Here is a 25,436-nt window from a genome sequence, read left to right as displayed (position 1 = left end):
GCGTCCTTGGGATTTTTTGTTTTAAGCTCCTGTGAGGAATTTACCTTTTCTCCCTGTGCTTGTACGTTTGTCCGTAGGCGTAATTGTTTTTTGGTTTTTTTTTTTCTTGCCATGCACTTGTGTGATTTGTCTTCTACTCAAATCTTTTTGTGAACTGGTTTACATTATGACAGGGCGTCAAGGTTATATAATGTCCATCCGAGTTCAGCTATTAGGCGCACATCGGTTGTGTAACAGCCTTTAAGGAGAATCCGGTTCCTGTGTGCCATCTTTCACAAAGATCTTTAAATAGTAAATTGTCTCTCCACCTTCACTAGGATGACAAAAGAAAAAATATAAATGTTTGTGCACGAAGCAGCTAGTTGTGCCTCGACGAGGAAACAAAACGTGGTTTGGTTGCTGTTATTGTTAGGCACCGCACCGCGGCCGACAGGAGCGCGTCGCGGGGTCAGGACAGCCAATCAGCGGACTGCTTTCTCTCCAGCATCCTGGGGGAGGAGGGGGTGGAGGGGTGAAGCCATCATCGCTCGACTGGAGCGCGGGCACCCGATAAGAGAGAAGAGACGGACGGAGGCGCTTCTATTAACTATGATTTTGAACTAACACTAAGGTGGGGGATTACGTCACCAGGTGATTGCCTTCATTTATTTCCCAATTTCTTTTGCATGTTGAAATATTGTTAAAAGCAGAAGTAATCTTGTTTGCGTCTATCAACGCATCCGATCGTAGAAGGTGCGCTTTCTTTGCATTCCTTTGCGTCAGACACGGTTTTTAAAAAAGACGAGATGCAGCTATTCGAGTTGATTTAGTGCAATTGACTGAACGTTGTACGTGCACGTTTGACGCACGCCTATGAGAATTTGACATTTGCGGTTTTATGTAACACTTGTCTCAAGCAACAGCTGCAGCCGCAGTCATATCTGCGTAACATCAACAACACGAGTGTCTTCGCCTGTGTTTATCTTCCAAACGAGCGGGCTGATTAGTCACCGAGAATGACGGACACTTTGACTGGCCTATGGCTGCAGTCCTCCATGCCAAGCTAGTTACATAATTATGCACGCAAGACAGGACGCATGGCCCCATTAATCACCTTCTTGACGCTTTGGATTGCAAAAGAAAAGCATGCACATGCATGCTTGCATTGAGAGTTAAATATGATAAAACAGCATAGTGGACTTGTTAGCACATCTGCCTCAGTTCAGCGGTTCCGGGTTTGACTCTTGGCCTTGCATGTTCTAAATGCGCTTTTTGCTGGCAGAGAGAGGAAAAAATTCATGCCACAAATGATATTAATCAAAATACTGTGTTTAAACTTTTGGGAAACCACTGAACATGTTGTAATGATTGCTTGACTTCCTCTTTAAACGTTTGTGGTTTTACTTCCATAACCGGCACCAAGCTAACTAGAACATGAATGCGGCCCACCAAGAATTCAAGTTTGCTCTAAATTGTCCGTACATTTAAATATAAGCGTCAATAATTGCTTCTCGATATGTGAACTGTGATTGGTTGGCAACCAGTAAAGAGGTTACCATACTGGGATAAGCACCAGTTCACCCGTGACCCGAATGAGGACAAGTGTACTACTGCCAGAGGTGACATTTTCTCCCTATAGGTTGAATCAGACATGCATGGGAGGAACACAGTCATTGGCCCAGTTTTCACCAAGCCTTTTAGCTGACATCACAAGCTATGAGAATTATTATTCAAGGGTTAAAATTCGGTCAGTATGTGTCATTCTTCACTAAGGGTTCATAAATAGGTCACTGTAGAGGAACGTCTAAGTTAGAGTAAAAAAAATAAAAATTAAAATCAGGTTGAATCTTTCCTTCTTTGTTGGCATCACAAAAACAAACTCACAGGTTTCAAGTGTCAGATTTTTTTTTTCAATCTCAGTGGTGTTTGATTTTAGAGGTTCCTTGGAAGCAAGCTGGATGAGAATATAGTCGGCTAAGAATGGCCACTGGGCCTTTCCCCCCTTGCTGTCTATAGCGTCACGCTTTTCTTAGCGCGCTCTCGTTCGGGATCACCGCCGCTGCCAACAATAACCGCTGCGGCTGGCTCCAAGCATCTTGTTACTCTGCAGCTCAGCGCACGCCAACGTGTGATTCAGAGTGGTCGAGAGGAGGCGAAGAGTGATGGAGAGTGTGTGGTGGTGGTGGTGACCACAGGTCTGTGTTGCGCTGTGATGATATCATTGTGACGTTGCTTCGAAGAGGGGGGGGGGAAATGACCAAAAACAAATACAGTATATCCTCAGGCTGATTCCAGTGACATTAGATAGTACACCCTTAAAGAATTGCTGATGTCATGTGAAAAAAAGTTTGCATTTGTCTAACTCCAAACTTTACATATTTTCTAAAAAATGCTGTTAATATTGAATGACTATTAGATGTTGTTTTCTGCATCATTAAATAGTGCCAAAAATGAAAGATAATACGGATTTCTGTCAGTGTTTTGGCAGTTCCAAATGAATGCTATGTTTTTAGCATTTAGCTTACGTTTTACCAATACATTTGAACAGCTTTACCAAATACAGTGATCCCTCGCTACTTCGCGTTTCGTTTATCGCACTACATCGCTGATTTTCTTTCAAAATTAAAACAACATTTAAAAGTCAAAATGTGTCTAACCTTTAGGACAATGTAGTATCGCGCCAAACGTTCATTTACATTCCTTTAGAAGTCCGATCGCGAATTAGTATCTTTCCGCTAACTTGTTGGCCTGTTTAGTACTTCTTGTTGGTGACCGTACTTCGCGGATTTCACTTATCGCGGGTGGTTTTTGGAACCACTTATCCGCGAAAAACGAGGGATTGCTGTACGTTAAAATGACTTGGCAGTACGTTCGGACAACATACACTTTCAAAGTTAAGACTGTTGACCCAAGACCAGAAACCTTATGTACATTTAAAAAAAAAATTTGAAAGAAAATGAGCATCCCGGAATAGTTTGTGTGACTGTACCGGTAATAATCACCACTTCATGATTGACGAGATCTAAAATAGCGCCTCTTCCTGGCAATGATCGCGATAGAACGCAGATGGGATTCGCTATGATTCGCCGACATGTCGTGTAGCCTAAACACTTCCCCCCTCCTCGTCGTTGTCAACGATGTCATCATTTTATGTCACACCGTCTGCCAAACAAACACATTTTTGGGCAAGCGCGCACCTTGCACATCATCCCATTGTCTGATCTCTTCTCTTGAGCATGAATAGAATGTTTCCAGCCGCGATGGCGTATTGTCACTGTGAATAGATGCACTTAAAATTGGGTCAACTTATGCTCGGCGCGCTCATGTGTGCAGCGTGTTGCCAGAAGGCGTGGAGATGGAAGCATGCTGTCATACGCTCACCGGAATTCTCCCTGGAGAAATGCCCTCAACCTCGTATAAAAGGCTTGGAAAAACAACACAATGATGCTTGTGTTGATATTAAAGATACAATAATTTATAAAGATACAGTAATTTTCGTTTATCGCGGATAGTTGGTTCCAAAAACCATCCGCGATAAGTGAAATCCGCAAAGTACGGTCACCAACCAGAAGTACTGGGCAGGCTAACGAGTTAGCGGAAAGATGCTAATTCGGAATGTAAACGAACATTTGGAGCAATACTACATTGTCCTAAAGGTTAGACACATGTTTCCTCAATTTAGAAGTTTTGTTTTGACTTTTAAATGTTTTTTTAATTTGGGGGAAAAAAATCAGCGATGTAGTGAAGCCGCGATAAACGAAACGTGAAGTAGCGAGGGATCACTGTACTTACAATTTTGATTTAACTTTTGAGCTGACATTGTAATGTTTTTACTACTTCTCTCTATTGGGTCATGGCGTGAGAAGACATGTTGTCTCGTCGATCCGGACACTTGAGACGGAAGACTATAAATTGAAGAATAATGGAGAAAAGAGTGCTTTGTTCGACAATGATTTGGTTGCATCTCATTAAAATGCAATGAATCGTCACTCAGCTCTGAGTGGGAATGTTTGCCCAATATGTTTTTACGTTTGGAAATTATTATGCCTATTGACACAGTGGTTTTATATTTTGGCGAAAGAAGAGACTGTAAAGGGATTTAAGAGTTTGGTTTTAAATCACCGCTAATCATTGATAATTAACACAGAATCACTGGTGGAGCTCGAGGGGGAGAGGCAGGGGCACTGCCCCCCTTAAAATATTTCTGACCCCCCCAGGTGCCAGGTCAAATCATTGACTTTTGGGTATTTTCCAACTTTTCATGCATTTTTGTTCATATTTCCACTCTTTTATCAGCATTTTTAAAATAATTTTACAAGTTTATAAAAAATCTAAAAATACAGAAATATAAATATATTGTATCCCTCTCAAAAAAAAATAAAAGAAAAAGCTGCCCAAAACAATGTCCCCGTTTTAATTATTTTTCATACTCGGGCAAAACTGTCTACACGTCCTTTGGAATTTAAGGCTGAAAACATGTCAGTGTGGAAAATGATCTGTTGATATGAAGTAACCAAAACACACTCATAAAACTCACATACAAAAGTTGTTAAGCTTAACAAAAGTTCAAGAGTTAGAAAATGGAATGATCGGAGTCCAACATAAGGTAGACGTCAGGGGGTCAAATAAAGAGATTTTCTGTAGACTCAACTCTGGTGCTGGCCCGAGTTCTCGATGACAAAGTGCCTTGCGTCAATAGTGAGAGTCTACGATGTCGCCATGTGTGTGTGAATAAATGTGCAAGGGTCGTACAGAGAGGGCCCTCCATTTTTTAAACAAAGGCCTCCCAGTGTTTGTATCTCTGAAAGCCACATTATTCAAACATTTTGAATATCTTCTTTTATGCTGGCTCACGCTTAGCTTTTGTATCCATTAATGTCTTGGCAAGGTTTTTAAAAGTGACGACTGACCATAGGCTGACTTAATTTTACGCGGTGACTTGTTGGTGCGTGGAAGGGGGGGGGGGGGGGGGTCACGTGAACAAAAGAGGTCGTTGCTTCAAGAAGACGCGTTAGTTTGTTGGACTCAGCATTTCATACTTCTAGCTTCTCTCTGTGTTTTATTTGCCATAACTCTTTAAGGATGTCGTGTTAATTATGGGAACAGCTCAAAGGTGAGCATACAGGATGGATTAATTTTGGGACGGATGACGCTTTACTATATTTGAGTTTTAGGTACAGTATATCATTGTTCTGCTTTCTACGTTAAGGAATTTGGATTATTTTTTTTTTCCATGTGTGATGTGAGGTCAAGGTGATGTGCCGCTGCTCTCAGTGTGTAGAGACATTTTGTGAATATTTCTAGTCTGTATGTCATGTTAAATTTGTCTCAAGGTTTGTTCTTCACTATTTTTCTATACCTCATTGCGTGAAAGAGGTTTTAACGCAGGGTGCATATTTTTATTGTATCTAGAGACTGATATGTTTGGGTGTACTAAACTTCTCAAAAAAGTACAGTCCTTATATGGTCGATGATGTTATCAGCTAGAAAAAATGACTACCGTAATTTTCGGACTATAAGTCGCACCGGAGTATAAGTCGCACCAGCCATAAAATGCCCAAAAAAGTGAAAAAAAAAACATATATATGTATATAAGTCGCTCCTGAGTATAAGTCGCCCCCCCCCCACCCAAACTATGAAACAAAACGCGACTTATAGTCCGAAAATTACGGTAAATAGACTCCCCCCACTCCCTTTCCTGTAATGATTGATTTAGAAATACCACAACCTAGTCTGGGACTATTTTAGTCACAATGCATTGTGTGTATGATATTTTTGGGGTGTATCCATCCTAGCACTAAAAACATTTTATTCATTGCATGAAGAAAATGACTTTTATGGCATGAGAGAAAATCACGTTCACGTGTGGGCACATCATCCACCTCCATTTTCATCTTTTCCACAGCACAAAGAGAAAACACAAGTCAGATCATCCAAGCAACGCACAGAAGGAAGCTAATTCGCGCACAAGCATGGCAGACCAGAAGTAAGTTGGAGAAGTGTACCCATAAGAGGTCACGTCGGTCTATGCTTGGAATCCATCCCAACATTTGTCTCTGTTTGTGAAACAGACCACAACAAATTTGATCCGGTTACACGAACGGTCACGTGATCAATCTTTTTATTTCCTCTCAGAGACCGACTAGAAGACTTTAAAGTCCAGACAGTGAAGAATATCAACTCGGCCCAGCTTCGGCCGCACAGTGAACACTCGAGAGACCGCGCTTCCAAAAGGCTCTCCACCGACTCAAATGGGACCAGCGAAGGAGGTGTGGGTTCCTCCACGCCGGTGGAGTTGACAGCTTTAGAAGAAGCTTTCCGGCGTTTCGCCATTCACGGCGACACGCGTGCTACGGGCAAAGACATGCACGGGAAGAACTGGTCCAAGCTCTGCAAGGACTGCGGCGTGATCGACGGCAAGAATATCACCCTCACTGATGTCGATATCGTCTTCTCTAAAGTCAAGTAAGAAAGCGGACTTCTTCTACCGTAAACATAATTTGAGATGTTCGATACCAGTTAATATCTTTGACGTCTATAACCGTCAATGGCACTAATAACTGCTTTCAGTACTCAGAAACAGTCGATCCAGACTGGGACTGATATATTTGGAGTAATGCGGTTCACCACAGATGTGCCATGACAGGACGGCTTCTTCATTACTAACGCCGAAGCAGCGATGACTTAAGTCTTAGTCAGCGAACACTCACGCATGCCCCACAGTCCAACCAAGCGGCACAAACAAACATTACTCGGTTTACGATTACAGAAACAGTGTTGGGGGAGGAAAAAGACATTTAAATGTGAGAAAACGGCAAAAGAAGATTTGTTTTGTTTTCTTTGGAACAAGCCACTAACCCAAGATGCTATCAAAAAGCAGAAGATCTGGGTGGATGACTCCTCATGTTCCTCCCCAGGCCAGATTGGTTCATCCTTTACCGCTTTGATTTAACTGCACTAGACTCTAATAATAAACGGTGACCTCAATTGCACTAAAGAGGGGATTTTTTTTTATTTACTAACCCAACAAAGTGGTTGGACGTATCACAACTTGTTCCTGTAATGATGTATAATCGAAACGGTAGTAAGCAAGATAAATGTGACTAAGGAAACAGGAGTGTGTGTCTTTGGAAGTAACTGATCGTCGTGTGTTGTTGTTGAGTGGGAAAGGCCATGAAATAGGAAATCTCACGCTGATTTTGTGAATACACGGACAGATTTGTGTTGTTATGTTTCTCATTGTCATTCTTTTGTGCGTCATGGTATTCTTTTAGGTTTATATACAGTCGACCTACCGTTAGCGCCATTTTGCTGCTCATCCTCCATTTTGTTAGCATCAAGAATAAAACGTTTTCATCAATCCTCAAGTTTGCCATCCGATTTCTCAAATAAATCAAAATTTCCCATAGGAAACAACAAAAACAACTTTCCCAATTCCATGTACCGTATTTTCCGGACTATAAGGCGCACCTAAAAACCTCAAATTTTCTCAAAAGCCGACCTTATAGTCCGGTGCGCCTTATATATGGACCAAATTCCTAAATTTAAACTAGCTCAACGCATTGTGTCATGAAATAAGTGGCCCGCTGAAGACTAGGAATCATGAATCAAAAAGACTATGGATCATTATTTTTGTGATTATAAAGTAATTTGCTGCATCTGAAGTTGAAAAAAAAAGATAAAATGGAGAATGATTTGATTTGGATTTAAAATCTGACATGATGCATTAATGGTGCGCTTTATAATCCGGTGCGCCCTATATAAAGACAAAGTTTAAAAATGGGCCATTCATTGAAAGTGCGCCTTATAGTCCGGAAAATACGGTATATAAAACATTGTTTTGGTACTCCCAAAGCTAATGCTCATCTAAAGCTAACATGTAATACGTGCTAAACAGATATCCAACGTTGACACTTTGGCGAATAGCACAATATCATGACAGCAGACATGTGACTGTCAGCCTTGAGGTCTATACAGTAGCATCTGTGTCAAGTGGAGCCGGGTCCAGACTGAAAGGGGGGTGGCGTGACGTTCATGTAGCGACTAGCCCCGGGCCTGACTGAGCAGCGTGCATTTCCTTTTAATCAGCGTCAAGGCTGTTTGCATGCACATGTACATGAAATTAATGAGCGCTTTCCTGACGTTTGGAGTGATGAGAAACGTGGAGCCTCAACGTAAACTATGAATCTAGTGTAGACTAATTAATTACCAGCATGCTTTAATGGTGGCTTTATTTTCCACGCCGTGGTTCCCCGTCAGCCAACAATATTGGAAGCCGTGTGTTAAACACATTCTTCCGTCTGCGTTGGTTCTACCGGTCCGCGGTGCCGCAGATGTTTCAAGTATGTAAACTAAACAGGTCAGCTGAGTTTTCCAAATAATGTTCCATTCCCTATCCTTCTTCATTGTAACCTCCTTAAATACTGATATGCTGTTTATTTATAAAGATTAACTATTTAGATATTTAAGGACTATGGTAAGGCCTGTTTGACTCCATCGGACGGGGACACAGATTTGTCTTCCTTCGACAAGCGGCGGTGGAAGTTTAGCTTCCCGTCTGACATTAGACAGCATGGGAATGATTCCCAGCACAAAGCGGCCAAATATTTAACACTGATGGACCGCCTAAACAGAACAGGTCAATGGGGTGAGGAAAAAAAAAATAATGATCAACCCTAACACCCCCCCGTGTTTACTGTGGCTTGTTGCTATGACGGCAGGTTGCCCAGGGAGACGGTAGGGCTGCATATGCTGTTGTTTGGTTGATCCATCTCCACAGCGATGAATGTTTGTGTTTGTTACTATGTGGAAGTGAAAGGGGCTCACGGCCAAGTAGACAAGTGAAGCACTCACATGGAGCGTGAGTGAGCGCGATCTGACTTATTGCCAGCTGTTACGAGTTGACCTTATGAATGTCAATGCATTTGCTTCCACATGAACTGGTACAAGTCAAAGCGGCTCTCCTCAGATACGGCGCACGACTGCTGAGAGATGCTGATGTTGAGCCAAATTGCCTTTTTTTTTGTTTTTTAATTTAATTTAATTTAATTTAATTTCATTTTATTTCATTTTATTTCATTTTATTTCATTTTATTTAATTTAATTTAATTTAATTTAATATTTTTATTTAATCTTTTTCCTGTAATTTAATTGATTTTTATTTCCTGTAACAAATCACCGTTTCACTGTTCCAGGAAGAAATCCTGTCGCACCATCACGTACGATGAGTTCAAGAATGCGCTAGGAGAGCTAGCCAGGAAGAAGTATAAAGAGAAGACTGGAGAGGAAGCTGAGTCTGAAGTATTCAAGCTGATTGAAGGGAAGTCGCCCGTGATCGCCGGGGTCACGGTAAGACTTCTGGTTCGAGTATTAGAGGGTGGGCGGTGTTGATGTAAAAAATAAAATAAAAACTCCGTTGCAGAGGGCCGTCGCTTCCCCCACAGTGAACCGCCTGACAGACACCACCAAGTTCACGGGGTCGCACAAGGAGCGCTTTGACGACACGGGACGCGGGAAGGGTAAGGCGGGACGAGTCGACCTGGTCGATACTTCCGGATACGTCTCGGGATACAAGCATCGAGGGACCTATGAAAAGAAGGTCACCAAACCCCCCGGTGCTAAACCCATGTGAGCGTAACGGAGATACAGAAATACGGATCGAGGATCGGCGAGGATCGTTTTAGTACTCCAAAAAAAAAATACATGATCATATATTTTCCCACCCGGTTGTTTTGTGTGTGGAGAGAGTTCCTCCCCTTGTGAAAGTGTGAGAACTGGAAAAGTGTTTACATCTATTTTTACAAAGTCTTCACCAGCTGGTACATTCCTGTCTAATAGTGAGAAATTGCCAAGAGGAGAACGATGCCGATGATGATGATGAAGCTCTGTTGTTTTGATCGGGCCTTCAAATATTTACCAAGCACAATGAACAATGAAAGCCAATTAAAACAGCACAAAAAAGCTTTTATCTAATAACACTGCACTTTTTTTTTTTTTTGCAGGAAAAAAATACTTTTTACGCCCATTTTAGGATTTCAATTGGCCGTGTTCCAGATAATTGGCACACATTTGTATATGTATATTTAATATTCTGATTTGTGTGTATTACTTGCTGTTCATATTCTTTCTTTTATAAAATCAGCCATTTTGTTTCTCCCAAGTCAAATGAATTAACAATTACCAAATTCTTAATCTGTGAATTTTAGGGGTCGAAAGCGCAATTGTGCAAGATTGTATTTTTCAGATTAGATAACGCCCCCCCCCCCCCCCCCCCACACACACACACACATTGTGTATTAACTACTAACCGTAGCCACTTGTTTAACATGGCTTAATATTCCTTTCTGTGTTTCTGTACTTTGTGCATGTTATGATGTATTTTACATTTGAGAAGCACAGAAATGATTTGTTGTATTTGATCGACTGTGCCTGCTGTTAAGGACGGACTACTGGACAGTTGTTTTCTTGCTTAGAAATCTGAAGTGATGATGAAACGGTGTTGTCGCTCGAATTGTATACAATATGTACAAAGTTGGCCTGCCATCAAATGCTGTTATATTTGTTATCCAGAGAACCTTTAACGTGTGGTCCTATCATCTGAGGCACAAATTTGAAGGGAATGCCGGTTATGTCCTTAAATACTGAAAAGGAAAAAAAATCCAAACTTTTATAGAACATTTTTAACATAGTGTTTGTCGTCACACTTGCCTGCAACCGCAAAAGTATTGCAGCTTATGTGTGTTGATTATTTTGTCCGCTCGAGTAAGCTCCCCGTGCTTAATGCCAAATACTGTGCACCTTTCATATGGAGGAACGATATGTGTGTTATTATTTTTGAATTCATAACATTTTAATGTGCTATTGTGACCCAAAGGTGCATGCAGTGGATCTTTGTACTTGTTCTTTAGAACTCTTAATTGTGTGTTGATGATTTGTAGTGTATTCTTGAGAATAAAACAAAAAGGGCACATCGAACAAATATTTCTGCAGTGAAAGTGTCATGTAATGATCACTTTTGTGGCATCAATTGTAATGTGTGTGTGTGTGTGTCCGATCTCACACTTAGACATAAGCATCCTTTAATAAATTATCTCTTCGAGGTTCAAGTTCAAATAAACATTGACATTGTTTAGAAATAATAAATAGGTCAACTATTGGATAGGCGGAGCTAGAGGAGGGGCACTGCCCCACCTGACATATGCTTGGAATTTCAAGATGCATGCAATTTTAAAAATGATGCTTCATCCCTGCAGGAAATTTCCTTCATCTCATTTGTGAACACTTCCAGTCAGACCTGTCGCGAGACAAAATTCCCAAAGTGAGTATTTTTGAAGTTTCATCATTTTATCGGCAAAACAAAGATGGTGGAGGATATTCATTTTTCTCCTCAGATCTTCCGACTCCTCCTTCAGCTCTTCCACCTTTCTTCAAGCCTCTATTTATGCAACACACATCAAAAGCTTGCTTGAAATGAATTTCAATTGGCCTTGGAACTCACTTTTGGTGGGGCAAGTGACAGGTTGCTCCGCCATTGGCGTTTGTGTTGCAATTTTTCGAACTTCAACAAATCTTTTCGAAGAGCGACGTTCTCCTCCATGGCCATTCTGAGCTGGGCGTTGAGTTCTTCCTGCATTGGTTGGAGCAAAAGCTTATCTGACTCGGAAGAGGACATTGTGTGTTGATCGGTATCGAATCTCTAAATTTGGCAAACCCACCAAATCAGCAATGAACTTGTTCACTTCAGCTTTGTGTTCTTTCTCTTGTACATTCGCAAAATTACACAACTCGCCCATTTCCTCTTTTAAGGTCTTGACCTCAGCATCCTGGGAAGTGATGTGGTTTTCCATCATGGAGAGGATCTGGACAATTTGAGCTGTGGGAGAATGTAAGATTTTTTTTTTTTTATCTCAACTTCCTGTAATTAGACATAATCCCCAAGGCAATCTCACTCAGGAAGTTGGTGTTAAGTTCCAGAGTTTTCTCTCCCACCCAGTGTTTGTCCATGATGTCCAGTAGCTCCTGCAAGGGCTTCCTGTAACTACCCTGGAAGGAGCATTCAGATGATCAGATGATCACCAAACAAGAAAACCCTTACATGCAGAAATGTACCTGCTGCTTGTTTTCTGCTTGTGCCAGCTTGTTTTCTGTTCGTGCCAAAGCTGCCGGTTTGGTCACTGATGGGGGATTCGAAATGGGAGATTGAGACAGATGGAGAAATGCAAGGAGTTTGGCCTAGGTGGCGCTGTGCCTTGCTCAACAGCGATCGTAGTCAGGCAATCAACTGCTGTCAATTAGACTGACCTAACACTCCACATAAACATCTGAATGTAAATTAAAAATAATCATTCACACTGGGAGAACTGTTTTAAAACGGTTCTCTGTTGCCATCTAGTGGTGGAATCGCGCAGTTGAATTTAACAGATGTAACAGAAGCACATGCACAGAATTTTTCTTTTGTAGATTTTGTTCAGATTTCTGTGTTGCCATCTAGTGGTGGATTCACGCAACTGTAGTTAACAGAATTTTTCTTTTGTATATTTTGTTCAGATCTTCTGTTAAAAGAAAGACAGAAGACAGAACATTTCTCACGGGGCTTCTGATGAGATGACGAGTGAATGCGGCTTCTGTGATTGGCAGCAAAGTGGTTCAGTTTAATGAGATTAGTCTCATTCATTTGGGAGAGCTTCATGTTGAGGTGATCCAATAACGCCTGGCGGTTATCACGACTTCTGAAAATCATGAGTGAGACAACTAACAGTGATAAACACAACAGTCGAATGCTGTAAATTGAATGCACTAATTATTGTTAGTGCAAATTGAGTTATGATTGCATTCTACCTTAGATGAGAATACTTCCTCTTGGCAGACTTGCGCTCATCGTCTTTGACCGCATATCCATCTGCAAGCAAAGAATAAAGAAACACTAAAAATGTATATGGGGTTAGCAATCTGACTTTTAAGTGAACTTTTAACGTTTTACCTAAATTCCGCAGACTGATCATGTTATGCACCAAAAAAGGTCGGTAGTAAGGGTCAGTCCTACCCAGAGGATTGAGTCTCAGATCAAGATATCTCAAAAGTGGCAGCTCAAAGAGAACCATTACCTCTTCCAGGGAAGGTATGCAGTTATAGTATAAATTTAGGCTCTGTAAATGTTTCAGACATTGCAGACCCTAAAGAGGTATAACAAAAGCCACATTATGTGACACCATTAAAACAGATAGAAATAAAACAATGTCGGCAGCACTCATCAAGCCTACCTCAATGCAGACTAATGAATTATGTGAAAGATTCAGAGATTTTAGACGCTCAAAATTGTACAGTCCATTTGCCAGATATCCAATTTTCTCCTTGTGGTTACCAGGGATACTCAGTGAGCGGACATCTCCTGTTCAGAATGTACAGATTAACCCTCATTTTGTTAGCAAAGGCAATAAATAGTAGCAGCATTTTTTTATAAATTGACTTTGAAATGTACTTTAATAATTAATATGCATCGTCATGATAGAATGAAGGAACGCTACCAACGCGTTGACGGTTTAATCCCAATTTCTTTATAATCCACTCTTCGGTTAAAGACACCAAAGTCAAAGATGACATTTTCTTCCTTCAATAGAGAAATTCAAAACAGATCATATATTGTTATTGTTATCTAATATTGTTCAGGTGACTCGGAAAAATAACAGCTAAAATCTAATTTCTTTTCAACTCCGCCAATTTGCGAATTTACGAGTTACATAAAAGGCATCAATTCTGCGCCTGCGCACTGTTGGCGTCTGGGTATGTCACGTGTCTAAACCAACGTGCTACTGTTTAGTTCTTCTTGTTCAATCAACATTTTCGCTTTAACTACAAGCTATATAGAATATTATTGGATTTTCTTATGCTATGTTATATCTGTAGGTGTTCCCAAAGAAGTCTCATTTGTCAAAATCACTTTCTTCCGGATTAATGGCGTTCAATGTGTTGATATCAATAATCAATATAACGTTGTTTTCCTCGGCTCTTTTTTCCTCATATAAACTCTTTAAGGTAAGTATCCCAAGTGAATGAAATATTTATTAAATATGAGCAGGTTATTTGTTAATACATATTCCATTAAATAGTAGAAACAATGTTTTCATTTTCTTCTGTAGGACCACAGAGCTCCCTCAGTTGGCTTCTTCCTGGTTGGAGTCTCTGCAGGGCTTTCTATTTTGCCTTCTTCAAGCACATTCCTCACTTCACTCCAGAAAGAGGCAGAATGTGCCGCGGAGGTTCTGGCTCCAGCTCTACTCGCCTTCCACTTCCTTTGGCTCAGTGAAGACCGCAACACAGCATGTGTTCTCCTGTGTGGTTCCTGCCTGTTGCTTGGACTGTGTGACAGATTCTCTGCAGAAACGCTCACTGTCCTATGTCGCTGCATTGGCCTGGCATCCTTGTCCTGTTGCCTCATGGTGTGTCTATTGGCAGGAAACCTCACAGGAGTCCTGTCCAGTCTAACAGTTAACCTACCAGTACTTCTGGCGCCTAGTTACGGACCACACACCTTTTCATCGCTCGTCTCTCCGGCCACCGACGAGCGAACCATGAAGTGGCTTTTGAAAGTCTCCATGTCCATCGGCTGTTTGACCTCAAAACATTCCCTGGACAAACTTCAGTTGGATGTGGCTGACCGATATCACTTAAACTTGTAGAATGTTGTTCATCTTGGCATTATTTGTTTAATAATACTCTCAAAGGCTTTCTGGTGTTATTCTAGTTTAATAGGGGGATGAATGGTGGATTAAAATACCATAATGCAATTATCAGGGTTAACCCACATCCAGTATTCATTTTGTTGCCTTTATCTCCATTTATTTATCCTTTTTTTTCTTTCTATCATATTTATGTATTTCTAATAATTTGTTGTCTGATAATTGTTTAAAATTAAGAAAATTTGATTTTGCAGCAGTATTTTGGCACTGGTATGATAGCAAGTAAATATTTGTTTTTTTGATGAGCTAAAAGAGCTAATCGTTTTAGCATTGAGCACTTGAATTATTTCCTGTCAATCCTCCATGGCGCCTGACTCAGACGCCGCACTGAGCATGCTCGCTCCAGCTGCAGCCTGTAAATGGGCCAAGTGTGCAGAGGAGGAGGAGAAAGGGGAGGGGAAAACAATCTGATGGACTGCATGGCATCGGGATGCTGTTGCTTGTATGAGAAAAGAAGCTGCATGGGAAAGATGTGTCACGGATGAAGCGGGAATGTCGGATCGTTACCGCAAAGACGACGACGATATGTATTAAGGTATGGAAGATGGCTATTAAAATTCTCACTGGAAATGACCTCTGCTGCATGATTTGTTTTCACTTCACAGGAACTGTGAACTGCTTGGAGATGTACGCCTTCTACTCTCTTTTAGTCTACATCTTCTACACTGTCTTCAAGAAAGAGGAGGAGGAAGCCTTGGAGGCATCATGTGGAGCTTCCACAGATGTACGTCTAGCCACATCATATTCAGCCTTTGTCAAGTAATTGCACGATGGCTGTGCATGAGTTAACAAAAACCCGACAATTCAAAACCACAATCTCTTTCTTGGAGATAAACCAGGAGCACAGCGTGTAAATATTGTGATCACATCTCCACCTGACCCTCATTTATCTTACCGTGCTCAGGAGCCAAGACCTGTTTCCATGGAAACAGGGAGAAGAGGGAGTAATGGCCACACCCCCAAAATGAAAAAAAAAACCTGTGCTAGGCTTAGTGACTCAAGTAAGTGTTGAAAATAAAAAAGTAATGGATTATGAATTGTGTGATGTTTACATTCTGATGTGCTCGTCCAGGCAGTAGCAGCGAAAGCGATGATATGTCCCTGAGCGATGAAGACGAGCAAGATGGCACTGACGTCCCAGCTTGCACACCTCTGGCTGCATTTTTATCCTTCAAGCAGGAGACTGACAAGAGGAAGAACTCGCAGGCCCATCTGGAGACATCAGGAAAGGTAATATGAGCCATTTTTATTTCTATTCATCTTGGTGATAATCAATTTGCACCCAGTTGGGAGAGTCCCCATTGATGGCCGTCATGTCCCACCTACTGAGCTTCCTGGAGCAGTACTCCCACTTCCAGCAGCTGCAGCAGCAGGCCGAGCAGTACCGGGTCCAACTCAAGCGGCACCGGGTGCAGCACCGCCGACAGATGAAAGCGTTGCGGGCCTCCTACCGCCGGCGCCTCAAGGACAAGAAGAGCATCATTTGTAACCTGGAGGAAGCCGTCGAACGACAACTCAGCCCGCTGAGTGACGGTGAGGGGGAGGGGGGGATTGGATATTTACATGCGGGCTAGAACTAGACAGCGTGGAGCAGATGTGGCTTTTTGACCCCGGAGCAGAACGGCAGAAGTAATTCTAAGCTCTGTTAGTCGTGCGTGTATTTATAGTACATGTGAATGATACCACCACGGAGACAAAGGTGTGCGATGTCCATCTCGTGAATATTGATGATTAGGTGGCGGTGGCGGGACAAGGATGCGGCATCGCTCGTTAAAATGGGTGGGTTAAGTCCAAAGCGGTTTAGAAGGTGTTTATGAATAATATCTGAGAGTTTTTTCGCTTCCTTGCAAAATGCATTTACAAGTCTGGCACATGCGAGTTGGCACGTGTTGGACTAAAAATAGCCGCGGCGGCCCGGTGTCCTTGGGTTGTAAAGCCGTTTGTTTTGTTTTGTTCATCATGCAACATGCAAGGCCTTAGGGAATGCGCCTTCATACAAAAAATACATTATGCAGTATTGCTTTATTGCTCATTGTGCGTGCAAACTTCTATTTTAATGTTCTTGTTCTGCACAGCTTGACTGCAACATGGTGACGCAGCAAACCTAATTTAACATTAGCATGGCCTGCACTGGAGATCAGAGTTGACACAGCCTGTCTGGTCAATCTTGAAGGTCTGATTATCAAGATGGTGCAGGGCCTGGGTTTTCTGTTCCTTTTAAATTGGATATGGACGAGGTTGTTGTTTTTCCGCTTGAGTGAGGCGACACGCGAGCAGCTTGGAACTACCTGGTGTGTGAAAAAGCTCCAAGTGCATCCCTGATGTTCATTAATATTGAAGTCTTAAACTAGAGTAATTAATATATAACTATATAATAGGTATATATTTCAATTTCTGCCGTACACGTCCTCCTTAGGCTCAATGAAGGCAAAATGAAGTATGACTATTTTTGGTTGACCTAATTTGAATATGGGTGAGATGTGACAGAAATGATCGGAGCTCATTCCGGTGCTATTAAAGATGCTAATTGTGTAGTTCCAGGCGAGAGCGGCAGTGATGCGGGGGCTCAAGCGGGAGTTCACAGCTTGGTGGAGTCTCTGTACAACCTGCAGGGGGAACGTAGCAAGCTCAGAGGAGAACTCCGTCTCCTGCGCTCGCAGCTGGAACAGAAGGATCGAGACCGACACTCGCGGATATTTGCCTTTCAACAGCAGGTAGCGACAGTATGAAAACTTCTCGAAGATCTCAGCGTGTCTAAAATGTGGTTTTCCCGCGCAGATCGACGAGCTTAAAAGTGGAATCGAAGAACGCGAGGAGGAGCTGTGCAGACTCAAAACCGCCACTGTGAGTGCTATCAAGTGCGGAGACACCATATGTGTATTCCCCCTGTCCCAATACTTTTGTCCATCATTGTCAGGGTGCCACAGATTCCGAAAAGCGAGCGTTGTGTCTTTCGGCGGAGAACGAGACGCTCAAGCAGAGCCTGACTGTCACCCAAGGCCTCCTGCAGCAGCTCACCACCATCCCTTCCCAGTCAAGCACCATGCTCATCAAGGTGAGACACGCCGTGGCTCACGTTTATCACGTCTTTTTTTTTTTCTTAATCGTTCCCATCGTCCCGTTTAGGAAAACGAGAATCTGCGAAGCCGAGTGCAGCAGCTGGAGGCCTCCCTGCAGCAACGCGCCGAGCGGCTGTCGCAGCTGGAGCAGCAGAGCGAACAGAGCGAGTGGAGGAGGGGGGAGGAGCTGAGAAGACGTGAGGACAGAGTGAGAGAGCTTCAGCTGGAGTTGGATCGAGAGAGGGGCAAGGAGCCGCTGGTCAAGGTAACTCGTTTTCGCGATCATGGGTACTTAAGATGCAATTTGAGACAAGTGTATTTTTTTCTTTCCCCCAGTATGTTACCCAGACCGTTGAAGTGGAATCTCCGGCCACCGTGAAGCAGCTGACCAAAGTCAAACAGAGGAACGAGCTGCTGTCCGAGAAGTTGTCCAACCAGAACGAGCGCTGCAAACAGCTGGAGGAGCAAATCCGCAAATCGGATGAATACAGCTGTAATCTGCAACACAAGGTACAGCATAGATCTTGATGATTGTATTGTGCGCTGTGCGGTATCATAAAATAACGATATTTCAATCATATCTACGTCCCTTTTCATAGGTTGCAGCTTATGAGCGGGAGATCGGACAGCTGAGGGAGGAGCTCCTGAAGGAGATCGGCCATTTGGAGGAGAGGAAAGAGGAGGCGGTGAAGGCTGCCGCAAATTGTTCGGCTGAACACTTTCAGGACTTGCAGCACCAATTCTTTGGTCAGTTATATCACGTGCACAAAACTTTCCATGTCAGGCCATTGAACGGAATTTATTTTCGCCCGCAGGTTTACAGAAACGTTTGACTGCCCTCCCGCCGACTCTGCGCTGCATGAAAACAGACTACGCCAGCCTGAGGAGCCAAGTTCGGAACTTCTCAGAGTTTTATGGAGCGGCGATTAAGGAGGCAAAGAAACAGGTAACTGGCAACCAGTGGCAATGACCTATATTCAATTTAATTTAATCCATGTATCCTCATTTATTTTAATTTATTATTAATTATTTGTTGTTTGTTATATTTTATTTATTTATCATTTATCATAATTTAATCCATATATCAGTTATTTACTATTCACTATACTATCTATGCATACAGAAAAATAATATTTTTTGTTTGGCAGGTTTCCGCAGCAATCTCCGAGATGTCAGAGGCCAACAAAGACCTTCTGGAGAAATACAGAAAGGAGGTTGCACTGCGCAGGAAGTTGCACGAGCAGCTTGTGGAACTCAAAGGTTTGCAACAATGCAAAATGATGGTTGTCATAGTAGCAGCACTGTCAGATTCGGAGTATTGCGCCCCCTAGGCAACATCCGCGTACTGTGCCGCGTAAAGCCTGTGCTGAAAGAGGACCAACACGAGGAGGGTCAAGCCGTGGTGGTTACCGCCGACCTCGACAACGAGTCCTCTCTGAGCGTGCTGAGTAAAGGGAAGGGTCGCACTTTTGAACTGGACAAGGTCTTCCATCCTCAGGCTACACAGGAAGAGGTAGCCCAGTTGAACACCACAAAAAAAAAAAAAAAGGAATTATTTAGGAAGTTGTGATGTCGTCTTTTAGGTCTTTCAAGAAATTGAGCCACTTGTGACCTCATGCATCGATGGCTACCATGTTTGTATATTTGCGTATGGACAGACTGGTTCTGGGAAAACATACACAATGGAGGTAACGAATTTTTGGGATATGGAACGCTGCAAATATGCAATATGAGCTCATCATTCGATCAATTCAGGCTGTTTGTTTTGCTATTTTAGGGCAGTGTGGAGAATCCTGGCATCAACCAGAGGGCCCTGAAACATCTCTTTAGCGGAATAGAAGAGCGGAAGGACATGTGGTCCTACATCGTCACTGTCAGCTCTGTGGAGATCTACAACGAGGTGCTAAGGTAGACACAGCTCCCGGGGGAAGCGCGAGGATGGGACTCCGACGGTCGGTTAATATCACATTTTGACTCTCAGAGATCTTCTGAGTAAAGATGGAGAGAAACTAGACATCAAAATCAACCCGGACGGAACGGGACAGCTGCACGTGCCGGGCCTCAGGGTCATCGAGGTTAAGAGCTTTCAGCATATCAAGAAGGTAACGCATTTTGGATCTTGTTACCAAGGGTGTCAAACTCCAAAACATAGTCAGTCCCATAATAATATTACAAATATACAATTTCCTGCTTCTGTGGGCAACATAAAATGATGCAGCAGGCCAGGATCCGGTCCTCAAACCTTGAGTTTGCCACCCCTGGGGTATTAAAAATATTCAATCTGTTTATGTCCAGATTTTAGCCATGGCCCGCAGGAACAGGATCACATTTGGAACTCAGATGAACCAGCACAGCTCTCGCTCTCACGCTCTGCTCTGCATCACCGTTCAGGGCACCGACCTCGCCACCGGCTCCAAAACCACCGGTCAGTCGCACAGGCGTCAATATTTCAACATCCTGCTGTCGAATTGATACGATTTGACATTCTCCCGCCTGATGACATTTCAAAGGTAATTTTCTTTTTCTCGCCCTCAGGCAAATTGAACCTCGTCGACCTAGCAGGATCGGAGAGGGTATGGAAGTCTGGCGCGGAAGGTGAAAGGCTGAAGGAGGCTCAGAATATCAACCGCTCCCTGTTGGCCCTCGGGGACGTCATCCAGGCCCTGAGAGCTCGCCAGACTCACATCCCGTTCAGGAACTCTCGCCTTACGTACTTATTGCAGGACTCGCTGGGTAAAGGCAGCAAGACGGCCATGGTGGTGCAGGTAAGACTAGCGCCGATTTGGAATTCACCAAAAGGGGTTTTGTCGATGAACATGCTTTGCCTTCATTCCCAAAGGTGTCTTCTCTGGAGAGCAACGTAGGCGAGACACTCTGCTCGCTAAAGTTTGCCCAAAGAGTGTGCAAGGTGGAGCTCGGCCCCGCAGCCAGGAAGATCGAATCGGGCGGCGGCCATTGCGACTGAGCCAGCGACTAACTACCCAAACACGGTTACACTCGAGGTTTGTTACCTTTCAATAGCAAACAACGGCTATTTTTTGCTCAAGGGCTGACCAAATCTGTCACATTATCGACACGGACAGAAAAGTGAGTACCCCTTTGTCATCATCGAGCACATACAGGAATATTTATACCTTCACCCCGAGTGCCAAAGAAACGTCTGCCTCCCTCCACCATGTACGGTTCTATGCTTCCTTGAGCCACTGTTCTCTCACTTTCCTTTAGAAGAAAAAAAAATAGCCATTCAGGTTCTTCCCACCAATCGTCAGCATTTAGAGCAGCATCGTCATTTTTATTAGACTCCCACAAATGTTATCTTGTGATGTTTTGGCTGATATTTTCCCCAATGTAGTAGATAGTCCAACATGTTACGTAATGACACTTAATTCACATATTGGGTTATTTATCTGATGGGAGTGACTGAATGTTTTGCTTCTCTTTAGAGCCTCATTTTTTTGCTTTTTAGCAAAGGTAACGGCAGTCGAGTGTGCAGGTGGCCTTGTATTGTCGTGATTAGTGCAAGAGGAGGAGGTTTGGGCCTATATGGACAATGAACGCACTTTATGGTGAGGACGCTATTATTTCGGAAAAGGTTGGCAATAGATATCACTAGTGAATGTCGTACCAAAAAAAAAAAACGTCCCCGTTGTTTCTTCATCATTGTTCCAGTATGTCACCCTGAGAATCGAAGCTCTTTTAATCGATTCGCTTGTAGCAAACCATAGTGGTCATTTATTAATTAGAGAGTGATCATTTTCCTAACAAATGTATTTAAAAAGTGCGTGGATGCTGATTGACCCAATAAAACACGGGGTTTTGAAAAACACAAGGTGTAGTTTACTTTTATTTAAAACGTATTACAACCGCAAATATGAAAGGTTCAGCCAGGCTGTTTACAATTTAACCACATATACAGATTGTACAATTGTATAAGCATGATACAAAAAAAAAAAAACACGCAGGGCAAGCCTGGACAAAGTTTCCAGCTGTGACAAACAATCCGAAGAATTGGCGCCCTTCCTCGATCTTCACATTTTCCACTGTGGCTTATCTTCTAATCAGTCCGAGTCTTCCTGTTCTGCTTGTACCGCTCCCACCACACCGGCCAACTCCTCCTCGCTGCCTCGCAAACGATCGCCTGAACACCATAAGCGGATCAAAATGAATATTTCAAAACGTCTTGAACAAAAAGAGGAGTGACAACAATACTAACGAATCAGTTCAGCGATGGCCCTTTGTGTTCTCCTTGACAGCTTCTCCAGTTTCTTTGCCACGTCCCGCTTGAGATCCCTTGATACAAAAACACACCGTTAGTCGCAGGTAACTTTTAATTCACACCGAAGAAAAACTTCTTACCAGTCTGGTTTCCTTGGAGCCAAGTTAGCCAAATCCTGTGAAAATCAAATTCAACACAATCTGAAAAACTATTTGTGCTTCAGCAATGAAATGGAAAACAAGACAACGCACCACTTCTTCAATGATGGGCTCGGGATTGGCTGCGTTTAACTGGTCTTTGACTTTATCCTCCACTGGAAACCAAGAAATCTCTGTCATAGTTGGACCTTACTTAAACGTAGAAAACAAAATGAAGACTTTCCACAAACCTGATGCCGGTTTGGCTTTGGGGACCTGCCTCTCTTTTAGCACGTCATCCTCTGGAGTATAGTTTCTCAACTTCAGGTCCCTTAGCAGAATCAGAGACAGCTTCAAGTCAATACAGATCGCCAGCATTTTTATTTTCGTGAAATTTGGCTCAATAACTTGGCTTTGAACATACAAGTGTATCCAACCTTCCAGTAGGGGGTGCTATTGGCTTTAGTGACATAAAAAAAAAGACCATCTGCATCCCTGTATAGCCAGCCCGCCTGTTGATTGACTGGAAGCTGGGGAATAAAGTCGCCCTTTTTTCCCCTCCCTGTGAACCCGTCCAGTTAACACGTCCCACCTGCTCCCGGGCACAGACAACAACCGGCCCAAGGAATGCCGTCCTTGACATTTTAATTACTTTCATCATGTCTCTTCATAGAGGAATTCTTGGCAGACTCAGCTCGACGACCACACAGGGTCCGAGGGTATACTGTCGCATGGCCGCGTGGGGAACAAGAGGAGAGTTCTCTGAGCTTGTGAGCAAGCTAGCGAGGGCACGTAGTTGACAAACCCCCTCCCCCCCAACCCCCCTTTGCAGCCAACAGATGCGTGCCTTGTATGGCTTTAGGCAGGGATGCTGGTCATGTTCGCCACTCTTACTTTTCTCCTTGCATCTTAAGTCTTTAACCAAGAGGCGACGTGAGTAAAAACACAAATCCGCTTGTTTGCCGTTGCTGGAATTTACCTTGTGGTTAATATATTATATATTTTTTTTTAATCTTTTGCAACCAACATGTGTGACTCTTCAAGCTTGAGTTGAGCAAAGTGATCCTTCATTAAATTTTCAAGACATGATACAAAAGACACACGATCCAAAATGGGTGTCTTGGATTGCAAAAAGCGAGACGATTTTATTTTCTGCCTTTGCTTACTGTCATTCTCTGGTGAGAAATGACTTCAGTCGGACCGGAGGAAATACAGCGGGCGCTCCCTTGGTGTCGTCAGCTCGCAGTCATTAAATATAAACAATGGAAAAGGTCTTGCAGGACAGGAAAGATGGCTACTTGCTTGCGCATACCAAATGACGGCAAGCTGCAGGATATTTGCGCTGCTCACAACACGAGGATGTGATGCTAGCCAGAGTTCAAAGTGTCACCAATAATTGGTGTTGAGATGAGCTGCGGATAAACGTTCATCCGGGTCGGTGTGAAAGAAATAATAGGTCAAGACCGTCACAGATGCAAAAAAAAAATATGTACGACAAACTAACTTGTGTCTCTGCTCCGGTTCTTCCTCTTCCAATGAAGCTTTTTTATGCTCTGGCTCACCATCTTCCTCTTCTCGCCCCTGTTGGAATAAAACAATAGCTTAAGGGCTAACGAACTGAATCGCGTTTGCGGCAGAATTTTTTAAATCGACCACAATCACGAGTTGCAACAAAGTCAACAAATAACAAGCTTGCACAAATCCTGGGAAAAAGACAAACTGTAACAAAGGATATCAAATCCCACCCAAGGTGCATTTTCCTGAAGACGCTTCCTGTCCGCATGCTACAACAATTCATAGCTCTGACTCATTCTTGGGGGAGTACAAAAAGGGAAGCAAAGAATGTCAACATGCTCCATCACACTTGGCTGGTCATGTCAATTTCTTTCCATTTTGTGCCTCCTCAGTGGCATCTCCTGTAACCAGTTAAAAAGCTTCACTACAATATATTAAAGCACTTAAAACATTGACAACTAGTATAGTCAAAAACATTGTCTGCAAAATCTGCACAAATTGCATGGAGAATCAATTATATTTGAATAACTGACAGATTGCCCATACTCGGAAGTGTATGTTGAGGTCAAACAATATGTGCAGTTCTGTTTTATTGTCGTGCTAATCTGCTAATACATCCTCTTTATTTTTCAAAAAACAAGGCGGATATGGAATTACTCGTCGAGCTGATGACGTCACGCCTAGCATCAATGCTAAATCTTACAACTAACAGCAAAGACGAATCGCAGCAAATTCACAGCGTGCATCATGATAATATTTCATAACTATTACTCTTGTACGTTATTCATTGCGACATAAAAGTCCAGGAATAGTTATGTGACCGGTTAGCACTCAAACACTTGATAGCTACAGGCTAACAATGCTAAACATACATTTACAAGAAACCATCGTCTATTTCTGAGCACTAACATTGTGTCTATCCGATTTATATCTGGACTTACGTGGATTTGTTTATCTCTCAACGCTTTCAATCTCTCTTTTCGCTTCAGGGCTTGTTCCTGGAGGGACCCGATATTTTTGTCCATGTTTAGCCCCTCACACGCCGCTCCGTAGTTCGGTAATCTATTACAAACCCTACGTTAGGTTAGTATAGTCAACTGACGAGCGATCGATTGCATCGACCTGCTGCGCCTTCTTTTTATTTAAATTAATAGCAACAACATAGCCAACATAGCATAAATAGTAGTGCAGATAGATATCAATAATAATTAATAATAATAATGATGATGATAATAATAATAATAATAATAATAATAATAATAATAATAATAATAATAATAATAATAATAATAATAATAATAATAATAATAATAATAATAAAAATAAAAATAATAATAAAAACTTAGATTTATATAGGGCACGTCGAGGCTTACAATTTCTCATGGGGCTCATTAAAATCTATGTGTGTGTCTGCGTGTGCATGTGTCTGACTGTGTTTGTAGTAACGTAACAAAATGTACGTTTTGGTAAACAGAAGCTGCTTAAAGAACTGCATGTATATTGTTGGATTTGTTGACCGGTTTAATTGATTCAATTCTTTGCATACCATAATGTAAATAACAAGAACCACATATAGGACCACCGTCTGGAATGTAGGCCATCAGCATGGAAGTACAGTTGATCCGGTCTTCACCAGTTCCTTCCACAAGTAATAGTGTCATCACTCAAACTTAGGTAGGGTTAAAGTTCAAAATAACAAACTGTCATTTGTTTGCAAATTTAGTTGCTGTCCCAGGTATCTGTTTAATTATTGATCAAAATAGCATCTGTTTCCTGATTAATTTATTACCCACTA

General features: G+C 42.5%; 4 protein-coding genes across 5 annotated transcripts; 2 read left to right on the top strand and 2 right to left on the bottom strand.

Moving 5' to 3' along the window:
* Positions 1-469: 469 nt before the first annotated feature.
* Positions 470-10,959, top strand: LOC133160833 (tubulin polymerization-promoting protein). Of its 2 annotated transcripts, none has more exons than XM_061288903.1 (5): positions 470-630; positions 5,885-5,965; positions 6,115-6,444; positions 9,174-9,327; positions 9,401-10,959. In XM_061288903.1, exons 2-5 carry the CDS (start codon positions 5,952-5,954, stop codon positions 9,608-9,610), a joined length of 708 nt encoding a protein of 235 aa, XP_061144887.1. In that variant the 5' UTR covers positions 470-630; positions 5,885-5,951; the 3' UTR covers positions 9,611-10,959. The 2 variants fall into 2 exon arrangements, with proteins under 2 accessions (XP_061144887.1, XP_061144888.1); XM_061288904.1 differs by having other exon boundaries at positions 497-610.
* Positions 10,960-11,319: 360 nt separating this feature from the next.
* Positions 11,320-13,682, bottom strand: cep72 (centrosomal protein 72). The gene is made up of 10 exons (XM_061288939.1): positions 13,503-13,682; positions 13,239-13,366; positions 12,959-13,151; positions 12,817-12,877; positions 12,568-12,707; positions 12,088-12,152; positions 11,928-12,021; positions 11,694-11,851; positions 11,477-11,605; positions 11,320-11,413 (listed from the first exon to the last, which is right to left on the bottom strand). Exons 1-10 carry the CDS (start codon positions 13,576-13,578, stop codon positions 11,387-11,389), a joined length of 1,071 nt encoding a protein of 356 aa, XP_061144923.1. The 5' UTR covers positions 13,579-13,682; the 3' UTR covers positions 11,320-11,386.
* Positions 13,683-13,730: 48 nt separating this feature from the next.
* On the top strand, positions 13,731-21,602 carry si:ch211-257p13.3 (kinesin-like protein KIFC3). The gene is made up of 21 exons (XM_061288689.1): positions 13,731-14,010; positions 14,115-15,249; positions 15,320-15,438; positions 15,619-15,715; positions 15,787-15,944; positions 16,001-16,247; positions 17,250-17,428; positions 17,493-17,558; positions 17,632-17,769; positions 17,841-18,038; positions 18,110-18,283; positions 18,373-18,520; positions 18,589-18,719; positions 18,922-19,033; positions 19,105-19,286; positions 19,357-19,461; positions 19,551-19,681; positions 19,755-19,875; positions 20,069-20,198; positions 20,309-20,538; positions 20,613-21,602. The coding sequence occupies exons 3-21, from the start codon at positions 15,340-15,342 to the stop codon at positions 20,736-20,738; spliced, it is 2,772 nt and encodes a 923-aa protein (XP_061144673.1). The 5' UTR covers positions 13,731-14,010; positions 14,115-15,249; positions 15,320-15,339; the 3' UTR covers positions 20,739-21,602.
* ccdc12 (coiled-coil domain containing 12) lies at positions 21,600-24,713 on the bottom strand. The gene is made up of 7 exons (XM_061288922.1): positions 24,583-24,713; positions 23,631-23,707; positions 22,378-22,457; positions 22,241-22,302; positions 22,130-22,164; positions 21,987-22,063; positions 21,600-21,911 (listed from the first exon to the last, which is right to left on the bottom strand). Exons 1-7 carry the CDS (start codon positions 24,664-24,666, stop codon positions 21,832-21,834), a joined length of 495 nt encoding a protein of 164 aa, XP_061144906.1. The 5' UTR covers positions 24,667-24,713; the 3' UTR covers positions 21,600-21,831.
* Positions 24,714-25,436: the final 723 nt, after the last annotated feature.

Source organism: Syngnathus typhle, linkage group LG10 (genome assembly GCF_033458585.1).
Source record: "Syngnathus typhle isolate RoL2023-S1 ecotype Sweden linkage group LG10, RoL_Styp_1.0, whole genome shotgun sequence".
Lineage (NCBI taxonomy): Eukaryota > Metazoa > Chordata > Actinopteri > Syngnathiformes > Syngnathidae > Syngnathus > Syngnathus typhle.
This window is presented reverse-complemented; position numbering and strand designations above follow the sequence as displayed.